Source organism: Ranitomeya variabilis, chromosome 1, assembly GCF_051348905.1.
Source record: "Ranitomeya variabilis isolate aRanVar5 chromosome 1, aRanVar5.hap1, whole genome shotgun sequence".
Taxonomy (NCBI): Eukaryota; Metazoa; Chordata; class Amphibia; order Anura; family Dendrobatidae; genus Ranitomeya; species Ranitomeya variabilis.
In genome coordinates, this window is record NC_135232.1 from 299918949 (window position 1) to 299941404 (window position 22456).

At 41.5% G+C, this 22456-nt stretch overlaps 1 protein-coding gene across 1 annotated transcript in view; it reads left to right on the top strand.

Annotated features, from left to right (window-relative positions):
• The window catches only part of GLTP (glycolipid transfer protein), a 61969-nt gene that overhangs the window by 37272 nt on the left and 2241 nt on the right, over positions 1 to 22456 (top strand). The window contains exons 2-4 of the mRNA XM_077295694.1: positions 12769 to 12827; positions 14589 to 14722; positions 20029 to 20179. Of these exons, the coding sequence (XP_077151809.1) occupies positions 12769 to 12827; positions 14589 to 14722; positions 20029 to 20179 (344 nt within the window). The remainder of the gene's footprint in view (positions 1 to 12768; positions 12828 to 14588; positions 14723 to 20028; positions 20180 to 22456) is intronic.

The following is a 22456-nucleotide window of genomic DNA, read 5'->3' on the forward strand; positions in this document are numbered from 1 at the left end:
GGGAAGGACATAATTACACACGTGGTGACAGGCTGTGGAAAAACTAGGGCGTACAATATAGGAACGGCTGTATATATCATGACGTATACAAATATTGCATAGTACCAGGCATGAGAACGATAAGGTTAATTATATCCAAATAGTCATGACATGGTAGAATTAGAACATACTGTATTTAAGTCATCGGCTGAGGTATGCATAAAAAATAATCATTGTGCAACAAGTTGTAGCATATAGTATGAAGATGTACAGCAATACCTGGGGACAAGCATGCAGGGTCCCCAGAGACTGTGTGTTCTCCCCGACGCACGTTTCGGTCCTGTCTTCATCAGGGGGTCTGACTAAGGCTGGTCTGAAACGCGCGTTTACTCATACCTCGACCTGTTTAGATACAATGTTATTATTATACCATCTCATGACTATTTGGATATAATTAACCTTATTATTGTTCTCATGCCTGGTACTATGAAATATATGTATACTTTATATATATGCAGCAGTTTCTATACTGTGTGCCCCAGTCTTTCACGGCCTGGCACTACGTGTGTATTTACCGGTATGTCCTTCTTCGTCGATATTTTTAATTTTTTTTTTTTGCATTGTTGTGCACTACCAATACATGTTACGATAGGGCTTATAGTAACGTGTATTTTTACCTGTAGCATCAAATCAAAACCATATCATTTACTGCTTGTTATAAAGTTTATATAAAGCAATAAATCATACTACACTTATTAAGCCCTTGTAGCTTGATCAACAGCTATTAGTACACTTTGATGCCCCACAGTACCCACACATAGTATGAAGTCCCTAAACAGATCCCCTGCACAGTAGTATGTCCCCCCACCCCTTTCCCTCACTGAATGATATAAAAATGGAAGAAAAAAAATCTCGCCTAACCTCATTCCCCTGCAACTTAGTCTGCACTATGTAGTGAAGTACTGCTGGAGCGATGATGTGACATCCTCTCGCTTGACTGGTTCCCTTTAATGCCCCTCTCTGACATATCCTCCTGCTAGGTTACAGAGAAGTATTAAATGGATTTGAGTAGAGGGTCTACTGAGGGGCATAGCAAAAAAAATGTGCCACTACACGTGCTGCATATTTTGTCCTTTCTTCTCTCCTGTAAGAATTGGGTGGTATGATTATAACGCTATTTGCTGACAGAACGGCAGGGCTCCACAGTGGAAGCGGACCGCACAGGACTGTGGCCAAGGGTGAACAGCGGATGGGAGATCTATGATCTGTTGTATTGCTGGTAGAGGAGCAACCTATACCCTATACACAGATAAGACGCTCTACAACGTCTATTGCCATGAAGCAGACCATCCTGTCGTGCTTTCTATATAGACCGTACAGTGTGGAAATGTGTGCCGCCTCGTATATGGCGCTCCAAGGAAGTCTGGAAATGGGAAAATAATATTGAGTTCAACTCCCCAAATATCAAACACATAATTTCTTCTGCTGACTTGGATGTCATTAATGAAGCTCTAATATGAAATGCACGACTCGTTCCCTTTCAGCTAAATGTGCCTTCTGTCCCCTCTGGTATGACCATAATGATCTGTACATTTCTGGTACGAAGTCTGCTTATTTCAAAAAGAGCAACTACTTAAAAACACAAGAGCACTAACCGAGTGTATATAAATAGGAATTCTGCTGTTAAGAAGAAAAAAGGGAATTGGTGGCAAACTGCTTTTAAAGAAGCACTCCTCCCCTGTGACAGGGTCACTGGCACTGTGTGAGGGGAGATTGTTTGTTTTACTCCGTGATCTAGAAACAGATGAGTTTCTTTTCAGCATGATATGTGCTGAAGGAGTTAAGTGGCCATGTTATGGGCAGGTTTTTAGGTGAGTAGGTAAAGAGATGGGCGGGACGCCTAATCACCATATTTCCACCTCAAGGGTGCAGCCATTTTTTTTTTCTGTCTGTGTTGTGTGGAAGCAGGAAGTCTCCATTGAGAGCTGCCATATGCGTGGTCCAAGACTGGGCAGGACTGTGTATGAACTGTTTATTTTCTTTTGAGCCAGACAGGCTGTTTTTTTGTTGCCATTTTGGGTTTTTGGTTTATGATACAGTATACCACCCAGAGACTTTAACCCCATGTGTGCCTTCTTCTACCTCCAGGAGCAGCTAAGTGAGCCGACCTTCCACACCCCCATATTACATAGCACTGTGTACTTACAATTGCTTACTTTGCATTTCTATTTAGATAATTCTCTTTTCTCCGCTCTATGTAGAAACAGGAAGTCTCTTGTCCCCGCATTTATCATTCCTGTCTTCATCTCCTGACCCAGCTGCTCCCTCTTTCTTTCCCCTGCCAGGGACTTTGCAGTCACTTATGCCTCATACGTGGAACGTTGACCTGTTTTTACACTTAGTTTAGAAGGATCGAGCTAGTCAGATTTAATCATGTGATGTCATATACCTAATGGAAAACAGAACTGGGCAGAAGGGCAAAATGAGCAATTGATAGTACACAGTGCTATATAATATGGTGACTGCAATATATGAAGAAGATAACAATTTTGATGGGAGGGAGGAGGGCTTCTTCTAGTAGCAGTAAAAGAAATGATAATCTCTAGTAAGATCGGTTAATTGGAAGAGGTTTGTTTTTGTTTGTGTTTTTTTTGTTTGTTTACATTTTGGATTTATTTGTCAGGTATATTTTGGTGTACATAACCTATGTTGCCGTCTCACCCCAAACTGATTGCGGGGTGCCAATGGCTATCCATGGTAGCCAGATTCTTAATAATTACCTCTGTCTGTTATGTAATAAATCTTATTAAAAGGTTGGAATGATCAACCATTCATTATAATAATAATAATAATAATAATTTTAAAAAAAAGTATATGGTAGTGTCATTTTTCTCTTGAGAGATAAATAATCTGTTGGTCGCTGACTTAAAAAAACCAAAACACTGTTTTAATTCCGATAAAAATGAGGTTTAAGTGCTCTGGGAGTATCAAAGCACTTCCTAGCCTCTGCATTCCTTGCTCCATTCCTCACCTAGGCCCATCTAACTCTGCTTGACTGACAACTGCATTATTATTTGTCAGTCAGCGAGGAACAGAATGCATAAGTAAATGTATGGATTATGTAGAGCAACATGACAATATAAATCATATGGGGGTGGATCGTTTGATCTCCAGATCTCCAGTATATGTTTTTTTTTTGTTTTTTTTTTTCTTTTATAAATCTGTTGCAACAGATTGATGATTTTATTAACTAACGTATTCAATGCATAGAGGTGTCCCTAATGGATTTCCTTGGAACAGTTGGGTCTGACCTTCAGGGATCCCACAGCCCTCTATGGCCTCTCGAGAGCTCGCACTTTGAACTAAACATTCTCTACTAAATCCTTTTACTAATGGTTTACAAATTTTAATATATCTGTAATTTATTTTTTTTTAATGTTTAGTTCTCAAAATTGAAATGGAACCATTTTCTGTTATACTTGAGAAAAGGTGGTGGTTCTGATTATTACTAGTGATGAGCGAGTATACTCGTTGCTTGGGTTTTCCCAAGCATGCTCGGGTGACCTCCGAGTATTTGTGAGTGCTCGGAGATTTAGTTTGTCGCCGCAGCTGCATAATTTACAGCTGCTAGACAGCTTGAATACATGTGGGGATTCCCTAGCAACCAGGCAACCCCCACATGTATTCAGGCTGGCTAGCAGCCGCAAATAATGCAGCTGCGGCAACAAAAACTAAGTCTCCGAGCAAGGAGTATACTCGCTCATCACTAATTATTATGGCTTATTCATCCGATGATGCTCTAATACTTGTATTAAATAATCTCTGAAGGGTCTTCTGCTTCCGCCAGGGAGTTGACCCTTATACAGCTTACAGGGCTGTCATTCAAACACTATTTTGAACATGCTTCGAGAAATATGTAAAGTTTTTATAATTTGGAATACAGACTTAAACACAATCTTAATGGATTTTCTTAAATTACAAAAACAAAAAGCCAGTCCATACAATTAGAATAAAGTTTCTGTTCATCATGAACATAGTGGCTAATGCCAGATGAGAGATGTTCCCACCAGCAATCATAAGGAATTTTTTATTTTATTTTCAGGGGTATCAAGAAAAAGGATGAAATGTGTTTACCCAAAGATGAGTAATTCTTGGAATATTCTCTGCTAAATTACATTATTCAGTAGAACAATAGAGCTGAAAGAGGTCAACTCAACCTGAAGGCTTGTTCATTGATGTAGCCAAGTGAGATATTGGTATGTGGGCAAATAATGACCAATCCTCTTCGACAATGCCTACAAGCTGCCAACAGAAACAGATTCCTCCCTGATGCAACTAAGACTTCACTGTTTTGTAGGGTTCTTGCAATTTGAACAATACAAATTTTGAGATCATAGATTTTTCTTTTTTCCTAGAATTGAAATGATCTATTTGTACAATATGTTGGAGCTACATACATAACTAGTACTGAGCTCTTGGCTGCAGTGTGGTCGAGGCTGCGTATGTAGACTCAAATACAATACATAATGAAAGGAGAGCCCTGTTCCACCCATGCTTGGTGTACACAGCTAGAATCCAATATTTCTCAGTCCCACTTGGTGACGTGGTCTGGGTCTAGGATCTTGGAGATGGGCTAGGGTCACACAAGTATTTAAAATAAATAAATACAATTTTCACCCAGAAAAGTGCGAGGGTTTTTTTTCTCACTGGTCATCCGTATACAATCCATTTTTTTTACAGAAGCAACTATTCATCATTTACACAACCACTTACAGTATCCTATGATACAAAATTGTAATGTATCCATAAAATTGTATGCTACACTGTTGTGTTTTTTGTTTTTTTTTCTCGCATTCATAGACTCATGGTTGAGTCTCATCCGATTTCAGAGTGATTTTTTTTTTTCACACACAGATTATGGCAGTGAAAAAAAAAATTGGTCCCAGTGCTATCCGATAAAAAATCGTCTGATTTATACAGTGGTGTGAGCGAGCCCTGAGAGGTTTAGCAGCACTGATGAAATGTGGGATCGAACTTTTTGTTTGTATATTTGTGAGATGTCTAGATTAAGTTAAACCAGGTTTAAAATAATGTTTGCTTCTCCCCGGGCCCCACCATAAGATTTGAATGTAAACCAGATATGGGTTGGTGTACCAGTGTCTTTATTACATCTCCAACTTGTTGTTAATCAGTTTTGTTTTGTTTTTTTTTGTTTTTTTTCTTCATGTTCATTAAATTCTAAAACTGACCTGCCATTATGATTCTACAGGTCATTACAAGTTCATGGACACCAAACATGTATAGGTTATTTTTTATTTAAATGGTGAAAAAAAAATCCAAACTTCTTTTTGCAAGCCAAGCTTTAGGCTAAATTTTTAGACCGTCTCAATTTTTCAATTTCAGTGTTGCATCTGTGGTGTTGTTTTTTTTTGTTTTTTTTCTTCTCATCCATTATTTAAAACTGAAGGAGAAACTGTGAACTTTTTATTTTTTCCATTGACTCTTGACAATGAATCAGTGGAAAAAAAGTAAAAATCTTCCATGTTGTCATGATAATGCCAAAAATGTCCCATTGTGAGTTTAGTTTCAGAAGGACATGGCTTTCTACACACACACACAATGCAGCTGCGATCCCCCTTCCTCCACCCCCTTCTGCATTCCTCCATCCAATGGCAAAGTTTAGAGCAGCAAAACTGGGTAACTTGAACACAGGGTGTGGCTTTAAACTGCAGGTGCCCATCCTGTAAAGCCACTCGTGGTCCCTCCCCTCTCACTCAGGAATGCCTTTGTCTGAGACTTTGGAAAAATGTAAATATCAGATCAGTGCATATCATTAACCAGCCCCTTTAGTGATGTCACAAGCTCAGAGGTATAGGTTCCTGCACTTAGCCCGGCTTTCATTCTTGCCTGGGACCTTAATGCATGAAGAACCTTTGTCATGCATTGCGATGTCTGGATCCTCAACCAGCATGGTTAGCCCACAATGACTTAAGCAATATGTGAGTGTAATCTTCTATTTTAATCCTTATTTTATTTTGTAATCTGTAATGTATATACGAATTGTCTCCTTTCTAATATCTTTTCATACTTTGTAAACACTGCCTAAGTTTTAATGGAGTAAAATATTTAATCGCTAGCTTGTCTCTTCTGCTCTATACGACTGTGCGTCCTCTGAAGTGAATTGCGCTGCTGATTTAGGTTGGCTCCGGACCCATTAATCGGAGCTGGTGGCAGCATACTTTGTTCTGTGCGATTGGGAATCTTTGCAGCGGCGTTGATAATTATTGTTCCCGCCTGTGTGGGAGTAGTTATATTGCCCTCGCTGCAGTGTGCCCAATAGTCAGTACACAGCAGGCAGCCTTTCTAGTGACTAATTATCCTAGGTGCAGTACCTAGTCTGACCTGAGGGTAAGGGGAGCGCCAGAGAGCTGCAAGTTCCAAACCGGAACTGGGAAGTGAGATATATATAAATCCCCTTCAGAAGGAACCAGGGGCAACCAAACAACCCCTGTTTGTGACAAATTGGTGTGAGCGGTGGGGTCGATAAAGATATCCTCCCCGGGATCCTTGACATACTGCTGGGATCCGTGACATAGTGTTGGCAGCACGGTGTGAACCGTGACACATGTTTCATCCATATAAATTTCATACAATAACTTCCTTGAATTTGTTTAAATTTCCTCACACAATTTCCTGTATGATTGGAGTGTGCAACTCAATAAGTCTGGATCGTCTACGAGGCCCACTCCTCCTATTGTTTTGGACCTACCGTATTTTCCGGCGTATAAGACGACTTTTTAACCCCCGAAAATCTTCTTAAAAGTCGGGGGTCGTCTTATACGCCGGGAATCGTCGTGTACGCCGGTGTATATGGTGGGTGGGGAGGGGGAGTGATCCTGATGACGAGGGGGCGTCTCACAGGAAAGTGAGTAATCCCCATTACCTTATCCTAGCGGTGCAGCGTGGGGGTGTCAGTGCTGGGAGCGGCGGCGGCTGCTGTGTTCTGGTGCGGCGGCTCCTCTTCTGTGTGGGGCCTCTGTGCTGTGAGGTGGCGGTGGCGGTGGCGGCGGCATATCTTTATCCAGTTGGGGCTCCTCCGGCATCTCCTTAGCCCTGGAGGCCCCGCCGCAACTCCATCGGTGCAATGTGGTGGCCTCCGGGAAAATGGCCGCTGCTCAGATTCAGATCTCGTGTCCCGAGATTTCGGGACGAGATCTGAATCTGAGCAGCGGCCATTTTCCCGGAGGCCACCGCATCGCACCTATTGAGCTGCCTCCGGGAAAATGGCCGCTGCATTGCACCGATGGAGTTGCGGCGGGGCCTCCAGGGCTAAGGAGATGCCGGAGGAGCCCCAACTGGATAAAGATATGCCGCCGCCACCGCCACCTCACAGCACAGAGGCCCCACACAGAAGAGGAGCCGCCGCACCAGAGCACAGCAGCCGCCGCACCAGAGCACAGCAGCCGCCGCCGCCACTCCCAGCACTGAGACCCCCACGCTGCACCGCTACGATAAGGTAATGGGGGATACTCACTTTCCTGTGAGACGCCCCCTCGGCATCAGGATCACTCCCCCCCCCCCCCCCCCAAAAGGCACATATTCACCGGCCCTATAAGACGACATAGGGTGTATAAGAAGACCCCCGACTTTTAAGAAGATTTTATATTTTAACTGGTAAAGTTGGGGGGTCGTCTTATACGCCCAGTCGTCTTATACGCCGGAAAATACGGTAACTAATGGTTGATGCTTGATTCTGCACCCTTTTTGTTTGGACAGATTTCAAAATTTAACGTTTGAGTTTTTGGAAAAAATGTTTCTGCTATATCCAAAACTACAAAAAAGTGTTTCCTAAGCAGATTATACATGGAAAACTTGTTGGATTTTTCAGCTTCCCAAAAAAACTTTGCCCTACTGCCGAGTCACCACACACACGGACATTTTGCATCCCTATTCTAGCTTTATCATTATGTACATACATACGGGTGTCCCATGAGTCACGTATTGTGCCTCTGTTGTATCTGTACAGTCACGTCGAAGTCACTCAGCACCAGAGCCTGATTGGATAACGCCTTATCTGAGCATGTTCGCTCATCACTAAAGTTGACTCAATCTTTGCATTTTGTGGCTGTGTCCTACACTATGCAAAGAGAACTGTCTGAGGACTTGAGAACCAAAATTGTTGAACAATATCCACAATCTCAAGGTTAAAAGTCCATCTCTTGAGATCTTGATGTTACTTTGTACCCAGTGTGCAACATAATCAAGAAATTTATAACACATGGCACTGTAGCTAATCTCCCTGGACATGGATGTCAGAGAAAAATTGATGAAGGGTTGCAACGCAGGATAGTCCAGATGGTGGATAAGCACCCCAAATCAAGTTCCAAATAAATGTAAACCTGTCCTGCAGGCTCAGGGTACACCAGTGTCTGCACGAACTATCCGTTGAATTTGAATGAAATTAAATGTTATGGCAGGAGACCCCCACTGCTGACACAGACCAAAAAACGCTACACTACAATTTTCCAAAATGTATGTTAGCCAAAATCCTTATGGTAAAGCCTCTTAGGGATAGATGAGACCAAGATAGAGCTTTCTGATAAAGCACATCATTCTACTGTTTACCAAAACAGAATGAAGCCTACAAAGAAAAGATCACAGAACCTACAGTCAAATATGGTGGAGGTTCAAAGAAGTTTTGGTGCCTTGACTGTGTGCAAGTCATCATGAAATCTGAAGATTGCTAAAGGATTTTGGGTCGCAAGGTAGTGCCCAGAAAGCTGGGTTTGCGTCCTAGGTTATGGGTTATTTATTTCAAAGGGTGTGGAACCAAATAATAAGTTTGAGGGTGCTATCAATTTTGTCTGGCCCATCTTTAGAGTTTTTTTTATGTGAAATTATGTCCAATTTGCCTTGACTGTGTCTGGGTTTTAGGAGAGTTTCACACAGCCTGAAGCACTCGGCTCTCATGCAGCACTACTCACTCTAGGATACAATTGCAAATGTCTTGAGTTTTTTGTATTGTATGAACTGGTTCGCAACAAGATTTCTTGAATCATTTGTTAGTTATATCAACCGTTTACTTTTACTTTTTATGTTTTCTAATGACTCCTTCATGGGCATCTTCTAGATTCATTACAAGGGTTTACTCTCAAAGTCAACCTGTGCCTGTCACCAGCTAATCTCTCAAGCCCTATTCCAATACAACTGTCTCATTTACACGGGAGTTATGCGAGTGCTCTGGTGTCGGGGATCCTCATCTATAAAGCATGTGATCCTTTGCAGATACATTTCTCTGTGACTTTTCAAATGTAGAAAAAAAAATGTAGATAAAGATCATGATTCCGATATACATATCACTTAAAACAAGGTTTTTTTTTTTATTTTTTATAAGAGATCAAAAGTACTTGGTAGACAAAATCCAGAATGTTAGCAACATAACATTGTAAATATGTGTACAAAAAAATGTGAATATACAAAGTCGAAAATAATAAACAGTGGTCAAAGCATATGCACAAACATACATGTGCCAGTTCATAGTTATATGGCAAGTCCTCTTACTCCTTACCCATAGTATTCTGCAATCTGCAAAGTTACTACAAAAACATGGTTCCCAGCTCGCATATCACGTGTTTAGATCTCGCTTCCTCGGGGGTCTTCAGAGAAACGCAAACCGTGCATTGGGGACTTTGTTTTTGTAACTTTGCATCAAGCTCCTCGTTTTGTTACTGTAAAAATCTCTTGTGGAGTAGCGAAGTGTTACCCTACAAACCGTTATGAGCTTGTTTTCGTGTGTGTGTGAATATATATAATTATTGTCTTCTAATAAAACTTTTCTGCATAACCCATACAAACTGTCTGGATGACAAGGAAGAGTAGAAACGTTAATTATCCAAAACTTTGGACACTTTTAATATCCTATTTGTTGTCCCTGTTTGGCCACCATTCAGTATTCTAGGAAAGCTGGTAACCGTTGTAGTAATGGCCTTCTTTTCCAAAAACTGATATAATTAAGAGCTATCTGAACTGATCTTTCTTAAGTCTCTAAACACCAGTGCACTTTCCTAATTGAGATTTGCTAGAACAGATTTCCAGGTACTGCCATGTGTGTATCAGAGTAGGTTATTGTGAATGCACTTGTGTGACAGGTTAACCAATGACATAAAACGATTACATCTGCATCAAGTGTCTGCGAGGTACAGATTATCAGGCTGCGATAAGCAAGCCAAGCAAACCGGTCACTTGATGCCCATCAGCCTTTCTCTTTGTGGAGATGCCTGATCAAGTAACTATCTTTTGTTACAGACGCCACAAAAATAATGAAATAAATTTGATACCGTAGGCCATTCCATTCTGACCCGAAGCTGCAGAAATTAGGATTCGTCTCATTATTTATTCAGATGCCGACGGCTGCACTTTGTGACTCGGCTCACTAGGTATTTTTCCACTGTTGTGGGACATCCAAGACTTTTAGTCTCAAATATCATTGTAAAGATTAGGGGTGTGAAAGCAGCCAAGGGGGTTGGGAGCCTAGAAACTAATGGCTGATGAAACCAGCTCAGACTAAGCTTTGCATTTCATTATGATGTTTGCCTCTGCAGGTTTCACTTTACCTTACCTTTAAATTGAATCTGACAGTAGGAGCAATTGGATCGCCCTGTCAGGGCAGCGGGGTTCTCGGTACCAGGTCCTTCGGTTCACGGGGGGATGTCACGGTGGCTGACCCGGTCCGTGGCCCTGGGACGTCCGTGTAAAAGGGAAAGGTCTTTTAAAGGGATAAAGTTTGTTTTCGTGACGCCACCTGTGGTATTCGGTCAGGATGACTGACGCTGCTTTAAGGGGTTCGCTGGGGTGATGTTATGGCAGCTAGATGGTATACCTTCCCACAGGTGAAGTATGTCCCCAGGGCTTCCCAGTGTGTAGGTGGTGGATGGTGGGAGGCGCAGTGAAGAATGAGGACATAAGGTTGCAGTCTCTTTACCTTTACTGAAGACTTCAGCATCCACAGTCCAGGGCACCAGATCACAGGGCAGGCAGAGTCCGGCCGGTTTGGAGGCAAGTCCAGAGTTCCCTTGTCCAGGTGGAAATCAGTAGCCTTCCCTTGCGCTGCAGTGTTGTAGTTCCTTACTGCCTAAGGCTTCACATAAGGTCCTCACAGATGTAATGTTTCTCTCTCTGTCCCCCATATAGGATAGGACAAACCCGTATGACTGGTGGCTTGAGGCGGTTTATAGGGACTCTATCATGCACCAGCCTCTAAGGGGTGCCTCCTGGGTGTAGGGCGGGCAGGTAACGTGAAATTAGCTGTCCTGCCGGTCTCTGGAGCAAGGCATAAAGGACGTTACTCCCTCGGTGTTCTGCTACCGGATTTCTGCGCCTCAGAAGGAGGCAGCCTGCTCCTGGCTGGTTTCCCTCTGATATCCTCTCCTTTGCTCTGACTTCCTTTACGCTTGCTGCAATATGTTCTACTTTCTATCCGTCTGTTTCCTAGGAGCTGCAGCACTTTAGGCTACACGGCTCCTATGCTTCCTTTCCCTCTGTCTCCCTGACAGGAACTGAACCCCTTCCCTCCAGATCAGGATGTTCTTATAGGGAAGTTCACCTTAAACAGGCTTAGAGCTCCCCCTTCTGGTCTGGAGTGTAAACATGTTGCATGCATTGTGTTACCTGACAGAGTTCTCCTTCATTGCCTCCAAACGTAGCATCACTCTCCCCGAGAGGAAAGCAATACCACTGCGACGACCAGGACCCTGGGACCACCGCACAACCCTCCTAAGCCGTCTATATGGGCATGGAGGTCATAGGAAGCTGAATATAATGATAGCTTGATATCTACGATCTGATGTATTCCAGAGAAAATCTATATTTTTCTTATATGTAAATGAGCTGTTCCAGGATATGGGCCGAACACTGATCTACATGAGGATCTGCCTCCAGAGCTTATTATTCATGAAGGGAGAGTTACCAGTGTGATATGTAACATTGATCTCACTGCAGAGCTGTGTGTGATTATACCTGACTCATCTGCAGGTTCCTCTCAGCTTCCATCTTAGACAGGGTAGTAATATCATGCAGCAGAGCTGTGAGAGCTGCAGCTGTGAACCTGTTAGGCAAAGTTCAGTTTTACTGTTCTGTGTTAGTTACATGTCTCGCATTGGTAACTGGTATTTGGGAGGCAGAGCCACTGAGCTCAGTAATTGGTTGCAGCAGTGATGTGTACTGTAGTCATGATTTTTACTGGCTGCAGCAGGTACAAAAACCAGAGCAGCGACCGTGAGACACCGCTGGACCTGGGGAGGAAGAGCAACAGCAGTGTGTTGTATACATCCTGAAATGCTGTTGCTGAGACAAGTTTCTCCTGGAAAATGCTTTAACACCCAGTCGGTTTCCTTTTCATGCAGCCATGCTTTCACTTTAATAAGCTGGCAGGGCATACTAGCAAAGTATGCGGCTAATGCTTTGGGATATACTAAATATGTGATGTGCATTTACCTAAAATGCAACTACGACAGATTTCCTCCACATTAAGTGTATAGTGTGTATTCCTCAACCATGTACGATGCCAAAGACACAAATTCCCAACATTAGCCCCGCTACAGTATATCTTGCCTTGCCAGTTTCCTCTTGGAGGCAGGAGGCATTGGGTGCACATCCAGTGATAACATTCCAGTAATTTGAGGAATTTTATGGTTGCTCACCAGAAGTAAATCTAGCATTAACTTCAATCATGACAAATGTATTTGTTTTCAAATGTATCATTGAATAAGCTGATCTACTTTGTGTTTTCAGACTGCCTTGGATCTGCTATTTTCTCCCCAATCAAGGCTGATATTACAGGCAACATCACGGTAATGTCTGTGGTTTTTATTTAGTTTTTGTATTTTTTCTTCTTGTCCTTTTTTTTTTTTTTTTTTAAGTCCTTAAATTCAATGCTCACTTTCACGATGTCTCCTGACTCCAGTACATTTCCTCTGTTCTCACCCTATTCCCCTTATATAGTCTTCTTATAATATGAGAAATGTTAGCAATGGTTTCTCATAAAATTGGGGGAATTTTGGTTCTTTCTAAACATAATCCTCATAATAAATGGGTTGGATTTCGGATCATTGCGGCTTTCATGGTATCTGGACTCTCCCATCCATCTATGTGCTCCATTCACTTATAGTTCCTTGGGAATAGAATAAAAACAACTGGATAAAATGTTGTTACATATAAATTCCCAAATACATCTTTTAATTAGCAAATAACATCATTTTGTCCAGGGAAGAAAGAACTAATACAATTAAAATGGCCACAGTCCTGTTACACGAACAGAAACTTGTCTCAGAATGTTAGGACAAGTGCCTTTGAGCATGTGCACTCTCCCTCCCTTCATGTGTAAGAATGCCCTTCATTACTAGAGATACAAGGGGTACTGAGGTAAGAAGAGGCCGCTTACATTATTGCCCATCTTTCATGATCTAATACTGGAGATAGCAGGAATGTTGAGATAAGAAGAAGCTGCTCACACTGCTATCCACCCTGTGTTTCTGATCTAATACTGAAGAGATCAGTGGTGCTGAGGTAAGATGCTGCTCACACTGCTGCCCACCCTGTTATTCTGATCTAATACTGAGGAGATCAGCGGTGCTGAGGTAACAAAGTGCTGCTCACACTGCTGTCCACCCTGTGTTTCTGATCTAATACTGAAGAGATCAGTGGTGCTGAGGTAAGATGCTGCTCACACTGCTGTCCACCCTGTCTTTCTGATCTAATACTGAAGAGATCAGCGGTGCTGAGGTAAGAAGAGGCTGCTCACACTGCTGTCCACCCTGTGTTTCTGATGCAATACTGGAGATACCTGGAGTGCAGAGGTAAGAAGCTGCTCACACTTTATCCTGTCTTTCTGAATGTCCTTACATGGTATAGATATCGCCGGGTCACTCCAGCGGAGCTTCCTACTGCACATGCTCACAGGCACCTATCTTAACATTGTAGGACAGGTTTCTTTCAGTGTGAAAAGGCAGAGCCCTTTTTAAGTCTATGCGGATGATCTCGCTAGAGGAAACTATTCTGATATGCTGATTTTATTTGACATATCTTTCAGTTATTTTTCTTCTATTCTCAGAGAACTTTTTTAATTGAAGCTATGTTGCAGTTTTCTGCACTCTACCATCATGCAGCTATTCAGGAAAAAAAACGTTATCAAATTCCTGGATGACTTATCCCAGTGATTAGTGATGAGTGAGTGTGCTCGTTGCTCGGGTTTCCCTGAGCATGCTCGGGTGTTCTCTGAGTATTTGGGTGTGCTCGGAGATTTAGTTTGTGTTGCCGCAGCTGCATGATTTGCGGCTGCTAGACAGCCTGAATACATGTGGGAATTCCCTAACAAACTGGCAATCCCTGCATGTGTTCAGGTTGTCTAACAGCCACAAATCATGCAGCCGCGGCGACACAATCTAAATCTCCGATCACGCCCAAATACTCGGAGAACACCCGAGCATGCTGGGAAATCTCGAGTAACGAGCACACTCGCTCATCACTACCAGTGATGTGCCATGAGTACTTGCGCTATGACTATTGTTTTCAGTTTAGTAAAGTATTAAATGTATTATTTTGTTATCTACTAGAAAATCCGCAATGTTTATGAAACCAACCCTACCAAGTTCAAAACTTTGCAGCAAATTCTGGAAGGAGAAAAAGAAATGCATGGGCCTCAATGGCCAAAAGTTGGTGCAACTCTAGCTCTGATGTGGTTAAAAAGGTAAGTTGTGTACAGTTTTATACAAATTATATTCTACTTCAGGAAGAAATGGGTTTTCGGTTAATTAGTTTAAAAAAATATAATTTTAATTAATTATGTATCCTAAATGGACACAAACATTTTTACCACTTTGGGTTTCAAGCACAGAACACCTAGCCCAGCTGCATTTAGGAGACGAAATGATGTAAAATAACTTACTGTAATTTAAAATTATTATAAAACACTGAAAATGGCTATCGGGTTTTGCACAGCAGCTGTAACTATTAATCATTCTAAAAGGCAAAACCCAGTGATACCAACTAGGCTTAGTTATCTTCCTGATAAAGTGGAGTTATTGTAGTCATGACTGATTGGCAACTGCGGGATCAGTCACAAGGTGCAACAATACTTTGCAAGCACTGTGATGTATGCAGACATGACATATATGTATTGCCGTAAATGTTGTGTATGAATGAATAAATTATGGAAAATGCAAAAAAATGGAGTAATGGGTCCAAGTGAAAAAGGTGTGGATTTGTTTTGGTTTTTATAAAATGTGGTTTTACATTACAATATAGAACATTCAGCAAAAATTAGACATCACATTGTTATTGAATTGGACAATAAGCGTTATTGTCAAAAATTGGAAATGCTCTGTTTTGAGAGGTTAAATTACTATTGTATTGTCTAATATGTCAACAATAATCGAACATTAGAGTGGGGAGTGAAAGTGGGAGTGTATAAGAGAAAGAAGGAAAGAAAATCTTAAGACAACTTGGTAACACAGTCATCACATTAAGCCCAAGTGCGGTTGAAGAATTCAAATTTGTTTTTAATGCATGCGGTGAGATTCTCCATCTGTTTAGTCTCAAGTCTTAAGTGCGGTGTTTTAAGGTTACACTTTTTTTTTCCACTTGGACCCCTTGAGTGCTGCTTCCATATTTGTTTTATCTGTACATCCCAAGTACTGTCTCAGCTGCTGCCGTAGAAGGGATTGCACCACTGACTGAAGATTGTGTTCCTGGTTTCTGAAGGTTGGAGAATATGTATACAGTGGCATGTAAAAGTATGGGCATCCCTGGTCAAAATTACTGTTATTGTGAACACTTAAAGTTGAAGTTAAAATGATCTCTAAAAGGCCTAAAGTTAAAGATGACACATTTCCTTTGTATTTTAGGCAAAAAATATACATGCTTTAATCTTTTTTACATTTTAAAAATTAAAAAAGGGAAAACTGGCAGATGCAAAAGTTTTGGCACCCTGCATGGTTAGTACCCAGGAGGGTTATAGGATGGTTCGCCCCCAGCAGCATGCCCCGGGTACACTTCGCCCCCCGCACATTTCGTCCCCAACATTTATTGCTGGGGACGAAATGTGTGGGGGGCGAAATGTACCCGGGGGCAAACTGCTGGGGACGAAACATCCAAATCCCACCCAGTAGCACCCCCTTTTTGCAAGTATCACAGCTTGTAAATGCTTTTTGTAGCCAGCGAAGATTCTTTCAGTTCTTGTTAGAGGGATTTTCATCCATACTTCCTTGGAAAATTCTTCTACTTTTGTGAGATTCCTGGGTTGTCTTGCATGCACTGCTATTTTTGAAGTCTAGCAACAGATTTCCATGATATTCAGATCAGGGGACTGTAAGGGCCATTGTAAAACCTTCAGTTTGCGCATTTTGAGGTAGTCTACTGTGGATTTTGACTTGTGTTTAGGATCATTATCAATTTGTAGAAGCCATCCTCTTTTCAACTTCAGCTTTTTTACAGATGGTGTTATGTTTGCATCAAGTTTTCATTGAATCCATTCTTCCTTATACCCGTGAAATATTCCGTGTGCCATTGGCTGCAACACAATCCCAAAGTATAATTGATGCACCCCCATGCTTAATGGTGACGAGATGTTCTTTTCCTGGAATTCTGTGCCCTTATTTCTCCACACATACCTGTTGATCATTGTGGCCAAAGTGTTCTATTTTACCTGTTCGGTCCACAAAAATTGTTTCCAAAATGGATCAGGCTTGTTTGGATGTTTTTTTTTTTGCATACTTCTGATGCTGAATTTTATTGTGAGGATGCAGGAAAGGTTTCCTTCTGAGGATTCTACCATGAAGGCCATATTTTTGCAGGTGTCTCTGAACAGTAGAACAAAGTACCACAACTCCAGAGTGTGCTAAATCTTTCTGAAGATCTTTTGCAGTCAGGTTGGGGTTCTGATTTGCCCCTCTAGCAATCCTATGAGCATCTCTCACTGAAATTTTTCTTGGTCTTTAAGACCTTATCTTGACCTCCACTGTTCCTGTTAACTGCTATTTCTTATTTACCAACTAAGGAAAGGGCAACTTGAAAACGCTTTGCTATCTTATAGCCTTCTCCTGCTTTTTCTCTGATGAACAGCAGTCTTCAAGTCTGACCACAGATTCTCAGTTGTATTAAGGTCTGAGCTTTGACTCCAAAACATTTCCACATTTTCTCTTAAACCACTCAAGTTTTGCTTTAGCAGTATGCTTTGGGTCATTGTCTTGTTGGAAGGTGAACCTGTGTTCCAGTCTCAAATCACTGACAGACTGAAATGGGTTTTGCTCAAGAATATCCCTGTATTTTGCATCATCCATCTTCCCCTCAACTCGGACCATTCTTCCTGATGCTGCTTCCAAAAAGACATCCCCACAGTACGATGCTGCCACCACCCTTTTTAACTATGGTGATGGTGTTCTTGGGGTAATGAGCTGTGTTGGTTTGACTCCAGACATGACATTTACTTTGGTGGCCAAAAAGTAAAATTTTGGTCTCCTCTTACCACGGCACCTTCCTCCATACATTATGGGATTATCCCACATGTCTTTTGGCAAATTCAAAATGAACCTTTCAATTTTTTTATGTAAGTAAAGTGCATTTATGGCCATTCTTCCATAAAGGCCACCTATATGGAGTGTACGGTTTATTGTGGTCATATGGACAGATACTCCAGTCTCTGCTTGGGAACTCTGCAGCTCCTTCATGGTTATCTTTTGTTTTTTGTGCTGCCACTGATCAACACCCTCCTTGCCCAGGGTCAGTATTTTGGTTGCCGGCCCTCTCTTGTCAGATTTGTTGTGGTACCTTATTCTTCCCATTTGATGATAATTAATGTGATGGTGTTCCGGGGGATTTTCTTTTTTTCTGTCCCAATCCTGACTTTGTCCCTGATTTTTTTTATTTTTGTTTGTAGATCTCCTTGGTCTTCATGGAGTTTGGTTAGTGATGCCTTTTGCTTAATGGTTTTGCAGCGTCTGTTGCCTTTCAGAAAAGGTGTGTGTATACTGACAAACCATGTGACACTTAGATTGCCCATAGGTGGACTTCTTATCGCTAAGCATGGGACTTATGAAGGTAATTGTTTGCACCAGAAATGTTTAGGGACTTCATAGCAAAAGAGGTGAATACATATACACATTCCAATTTTTAGTTATTTGAACCCGTAAATGTAATTTATGCCTATATTTTTCTCACTTCACCAACTTAGACTATTTAGTGCTGATGTATCACACACACACTTCAGATTAGAAAAACATTTAAACACAGGTTGCAATCTACAAAAAAAAATGTAAAAAGCCAAGGGGGGTGAATACTTTAGCAAGTCACGTGTGTGTGTGTGTGTGTGTGTGTGTGTATGTGTTTATATGTGTATTTATATTCTACAAAGGTTCTTATGGCATGTTTTGATCAAACTTTATGGTCCCACCAATCATGAGGCAACCTCATTCAGATGGCCCCTAAACCAAGGTGACCTATATTTGTAATACTTGCCACTGACATGTTTACATTTTTTTAGGAGGTGCTGACTAATTTTTATTATATATTTTTTTGCACTGCATTGTATAATTGTGGTTGTGACCGCCTCATACTTGGTCAGGCACTTCTCCACCCTCTCCCAGGCTGGTAACTAGGGCAAGTAGAAACCAGTTCTATTCTGCTTGTAAGGTAGTTTTGGAGTCCGAGTCCTAAGAGAGGCGAGTCTGTAAGTTGTTGCAACCCATCTGTTTGCATGCCTTGTAATAGAGGGTGGGCCAACAGAATCTGATAAAAATGTGTGCAAAGAGCCGCAGCTTTGTATGTATAGTAGTGATGAGCGAGTATACTCGTTGCTTTCGTTTTTGTCCACGCAGCTGTATGATTTACGGCTGCTGGACAGCCTGAATACATGTGGGAATTCCCTAACAAACAGGCAATCCTCACATGTATTCAGCCTGTCTAGCAGCCATAAATCATGCAGCTGAGGAAACGAAAAACTAAATCTCCTAGCACTAACAAATACTCGGAGACCACCCGAGCGTGCTAGGGAAAACCCAAGCAACGAGTATACTCGCTCATCACTAATGTATAGTAAAAATAGGTGAAATGTAATTTGAATTCAGTGTCTGCCTATAGCTCCGTGCCTGCAGAGCGCCGCTGCATCTGTCCTAGAATTTGGAGTGAAGTACATGCTCATACTTGTCTATTACTGGATTAGAAATAAATGTACAGTATTAGGCTATGAGCACACGTTGCAGATTGGGGTGCAGAATTTTCCGCACAAAATCTGCATCTCCTGGCAGAAAACGCAGGTGCGGATTTTGTGCGTTTTTGTTGCGGAATTGATGCGGATTTTCTGCGTTTTTTATGCGATTTCTATTATGGAAGGGGTCATAAACGCTGCAGTTCCGCACAAAAGAAGTAGCACGCTACTACTTTTGATCCGCAGTGGATTTCATGCGGATTTTTTTTCTATTGATTTACATTGTACTGTAAATCACTGTGCGGAACTGCAGCATTTCTGCGCGGAAAAATCCACTGCAGATCCGCACTAAATCCGCATCGTGTGCACACAGCCTTAGTGTTCATGAAAAGGTATACGGTTTTACGTTCAAGCTAAAGATCCCAAACTTGGCTAAAAAGAAACCCATTTCTATATACCCAGCCTTGAGATTTTTGTGGGGAAAAAAAAAATTGCATGCACCCATGTCTGATAACTGAAATCTCCAATAAGTAACAGATCTACTGTGTACAGCAGGACTGAAAAATTGCATGGGGGTAATTTTTAGTTTTTCTTCATCCAAATTGTACAAATTTAATTCCACTATTGTCAGCAAAATGACGAAAGCTCTGGAAAGACTCGTAAGCAAATCCAATGAATTTTTCAATTTTCGGCAACTATTACTTTGTTCTGTATTTTTACACTAATCACTCGTTCGCCATTTTTATTTACATTTTAAGACCATATGAGTCCTGTATTAAATGTCCATGTTGGCGATAGCCAAAAAGTCTATTTTTTTCCTTTTGTGTGCCTAAAACATACTACTTTATCCATAGGGGTCTAAAATTTATTCAGGTATTATTACAAAGCATCTCTGATGGAGAAAGGGATGAACAAAACCCAAATCACATTAAGGTGAACGTAACAAAGGCTTATGAGATTGCACTTAAAAAATACCATGGCTGGGTCGTACAGAAACTATTCCAGGTAAGGGGAGCAAGAATCTATTTATATATTCTCTGAAATTCTAGAATAACCCACAATTTCTGCTATATAGCTCTTCATCAGGAAGGAGAACATCTGATTCCTTCACTAAGCATTGAATTGGTTTTAGTTTTTGCCGTAAAGGAAACCTGACACAGGTTTTACCCCTTGAAGTTATTAGGGGCACTTTATGAGATCTAATCTCTTTCCGTATGTTTAAAATCGATGCTTAATGTGGACATACATTGCTCCTGGATTAGTTCTGGTTTGTGAGTCCTTCCCTCAGGGTGGCCATGTCACACCTACAGTGAAGTGATTGACATCCCGGCGTGTGCCAGTAGAGCAGGGAGGAGAAAGGTGACTTCTCTTTCTCAATACACATGCTGAGATGTCAATCATGCCATTGTGGGCATAACATCAGTGTACTTTGGGAGTGATGACTCCATGCTAGTCTGGGTAACCACGTGCCCATATTAAAGAAAAAAAAATGGATGGAAGAGTAGGACTGAACTAGTTTTTAGTTATTGTAGGCCATAACCACTAGATAGCTGTGTTCAAAGCCCTTATTTTGCTGAATGCTAGCTTTCTATACTCCTCTATAAACCTGTATCCTACTGCCAGACATCTCTGATGGAAGCCATATCTCCTTCATTAAAAAACATTGAAATCTAAAATCCCAATTCTTCACCCTCCTACCAAATTTGTCACTGTTAGACTAGCGGTCCTTGTACACTCTAGACTGGGGATGTCAAACTGAAATACTCAGGGGGCCAAAATGGACAAAATCACGGGACAACAAAGTTTGACCTAATTTAAATATGTAATCACAAAGGATAAAAAAAACCTTGAATAATGCAGATAAAAGCATGATGTAAACAAAAGTGCCCCCCAAAACACTATGACACCCTCACAGTGAATTCCTCCACATGCCCAGTATGATTCTCCAACTGTAATCCCCACACAGCCCTTCCCACAAGTATAATGGCCACAAAGTGCTCCATACAGTATAATGCACCTCACATAGTGCTATATACAGTGTAATGGGCCCCACATTGTGCTCCATATAGTACTGTACCATTGGCCCCACATAGTCCTCCATACAGTACTGTACCATTGGCCCCACATAGTGATCCATACAGTACTGTACCATAGGCCCCACATAGTGATCCATACAGTACTGTACCATAGGCCCCACATAGTGATCCATACAGTACTGTATATTGGGCCCCACATAATGCTCCATACAGTATAATGTGCACCACATAGTGCTCCATACAGTACTGTACCATTGGCCCCACATAATGATCCATACAGTACTGTATAATGGGCTCCACATAGTGCTCCATACATTATAACGGGGCAGTGAATTGCTTTCCATACAGTTTAATAGCCCGATGGTGCTCTATATTATATAATGGGTCCCACATACTGCTCCATACAGTATATTAGGCCCCACGTAAAAAATAAATATTCACCTCTACCCATTCCCCGACTGCTCCTGTCTCTTCATGGTGTCTTCAAATCTTCTGCACATCTTGGTACAGTGGGCGCGTTGTAATGACCGCTGAGATATCTGACGCAGAAGGGGAATAGTGGGAGAAGCAGCCACAGCTGATGCTTCCTCCTCCATCATTGCTTGCACCTATATCTTCGTCTAGGATGCTGATGTAGTGGAAAGTGTGATGCAGGCCAAATTTACTTGCCCTGCGGGCCAGAGTTCAACATATGTGCTCTTGACCATTAGTTGAAACGAGAAATTTAAAAAGTGAAATCTAGGCAAATTATTTTCTGTTATGGGTACGTCAGAAGATCACATTGGTGATTGGCACGATTTCAGATGCCACCGATGCCAAGAACTGGATTCTATAGTGCAGTTCAAAGTCTCTAGCATTACTCATAGATTTCTGGAAATTATATGCCATCTCATAGACTCATTGATTTTTCTTAGAACCTCATGTTTCCTGTAAGAAAAATGCATTTGTAGCGTAAAAGAGGTTTCATGACTATAGAATTCACCGATGCGCTCACAACAGAAGACTTTCTCTTTCCATAAAATTGAAAAATGCAGTTAATATTATTTTTTGCAGTAAGACACTAGGATGCTGAATAACAGTGCAGTTAGGAGTGGATTCGTTCTTAAAAGCGTTTTCTAGGATTACGATATTGACCTGTCCTTTGAATAGGTCATCAATATCAGATTATGGGTGGCTCAGTGGCTGACAACTGACAACTGAACCTATCAGCCATGATGGCTACCAGGTATAAGTAAGAGAACAAAGC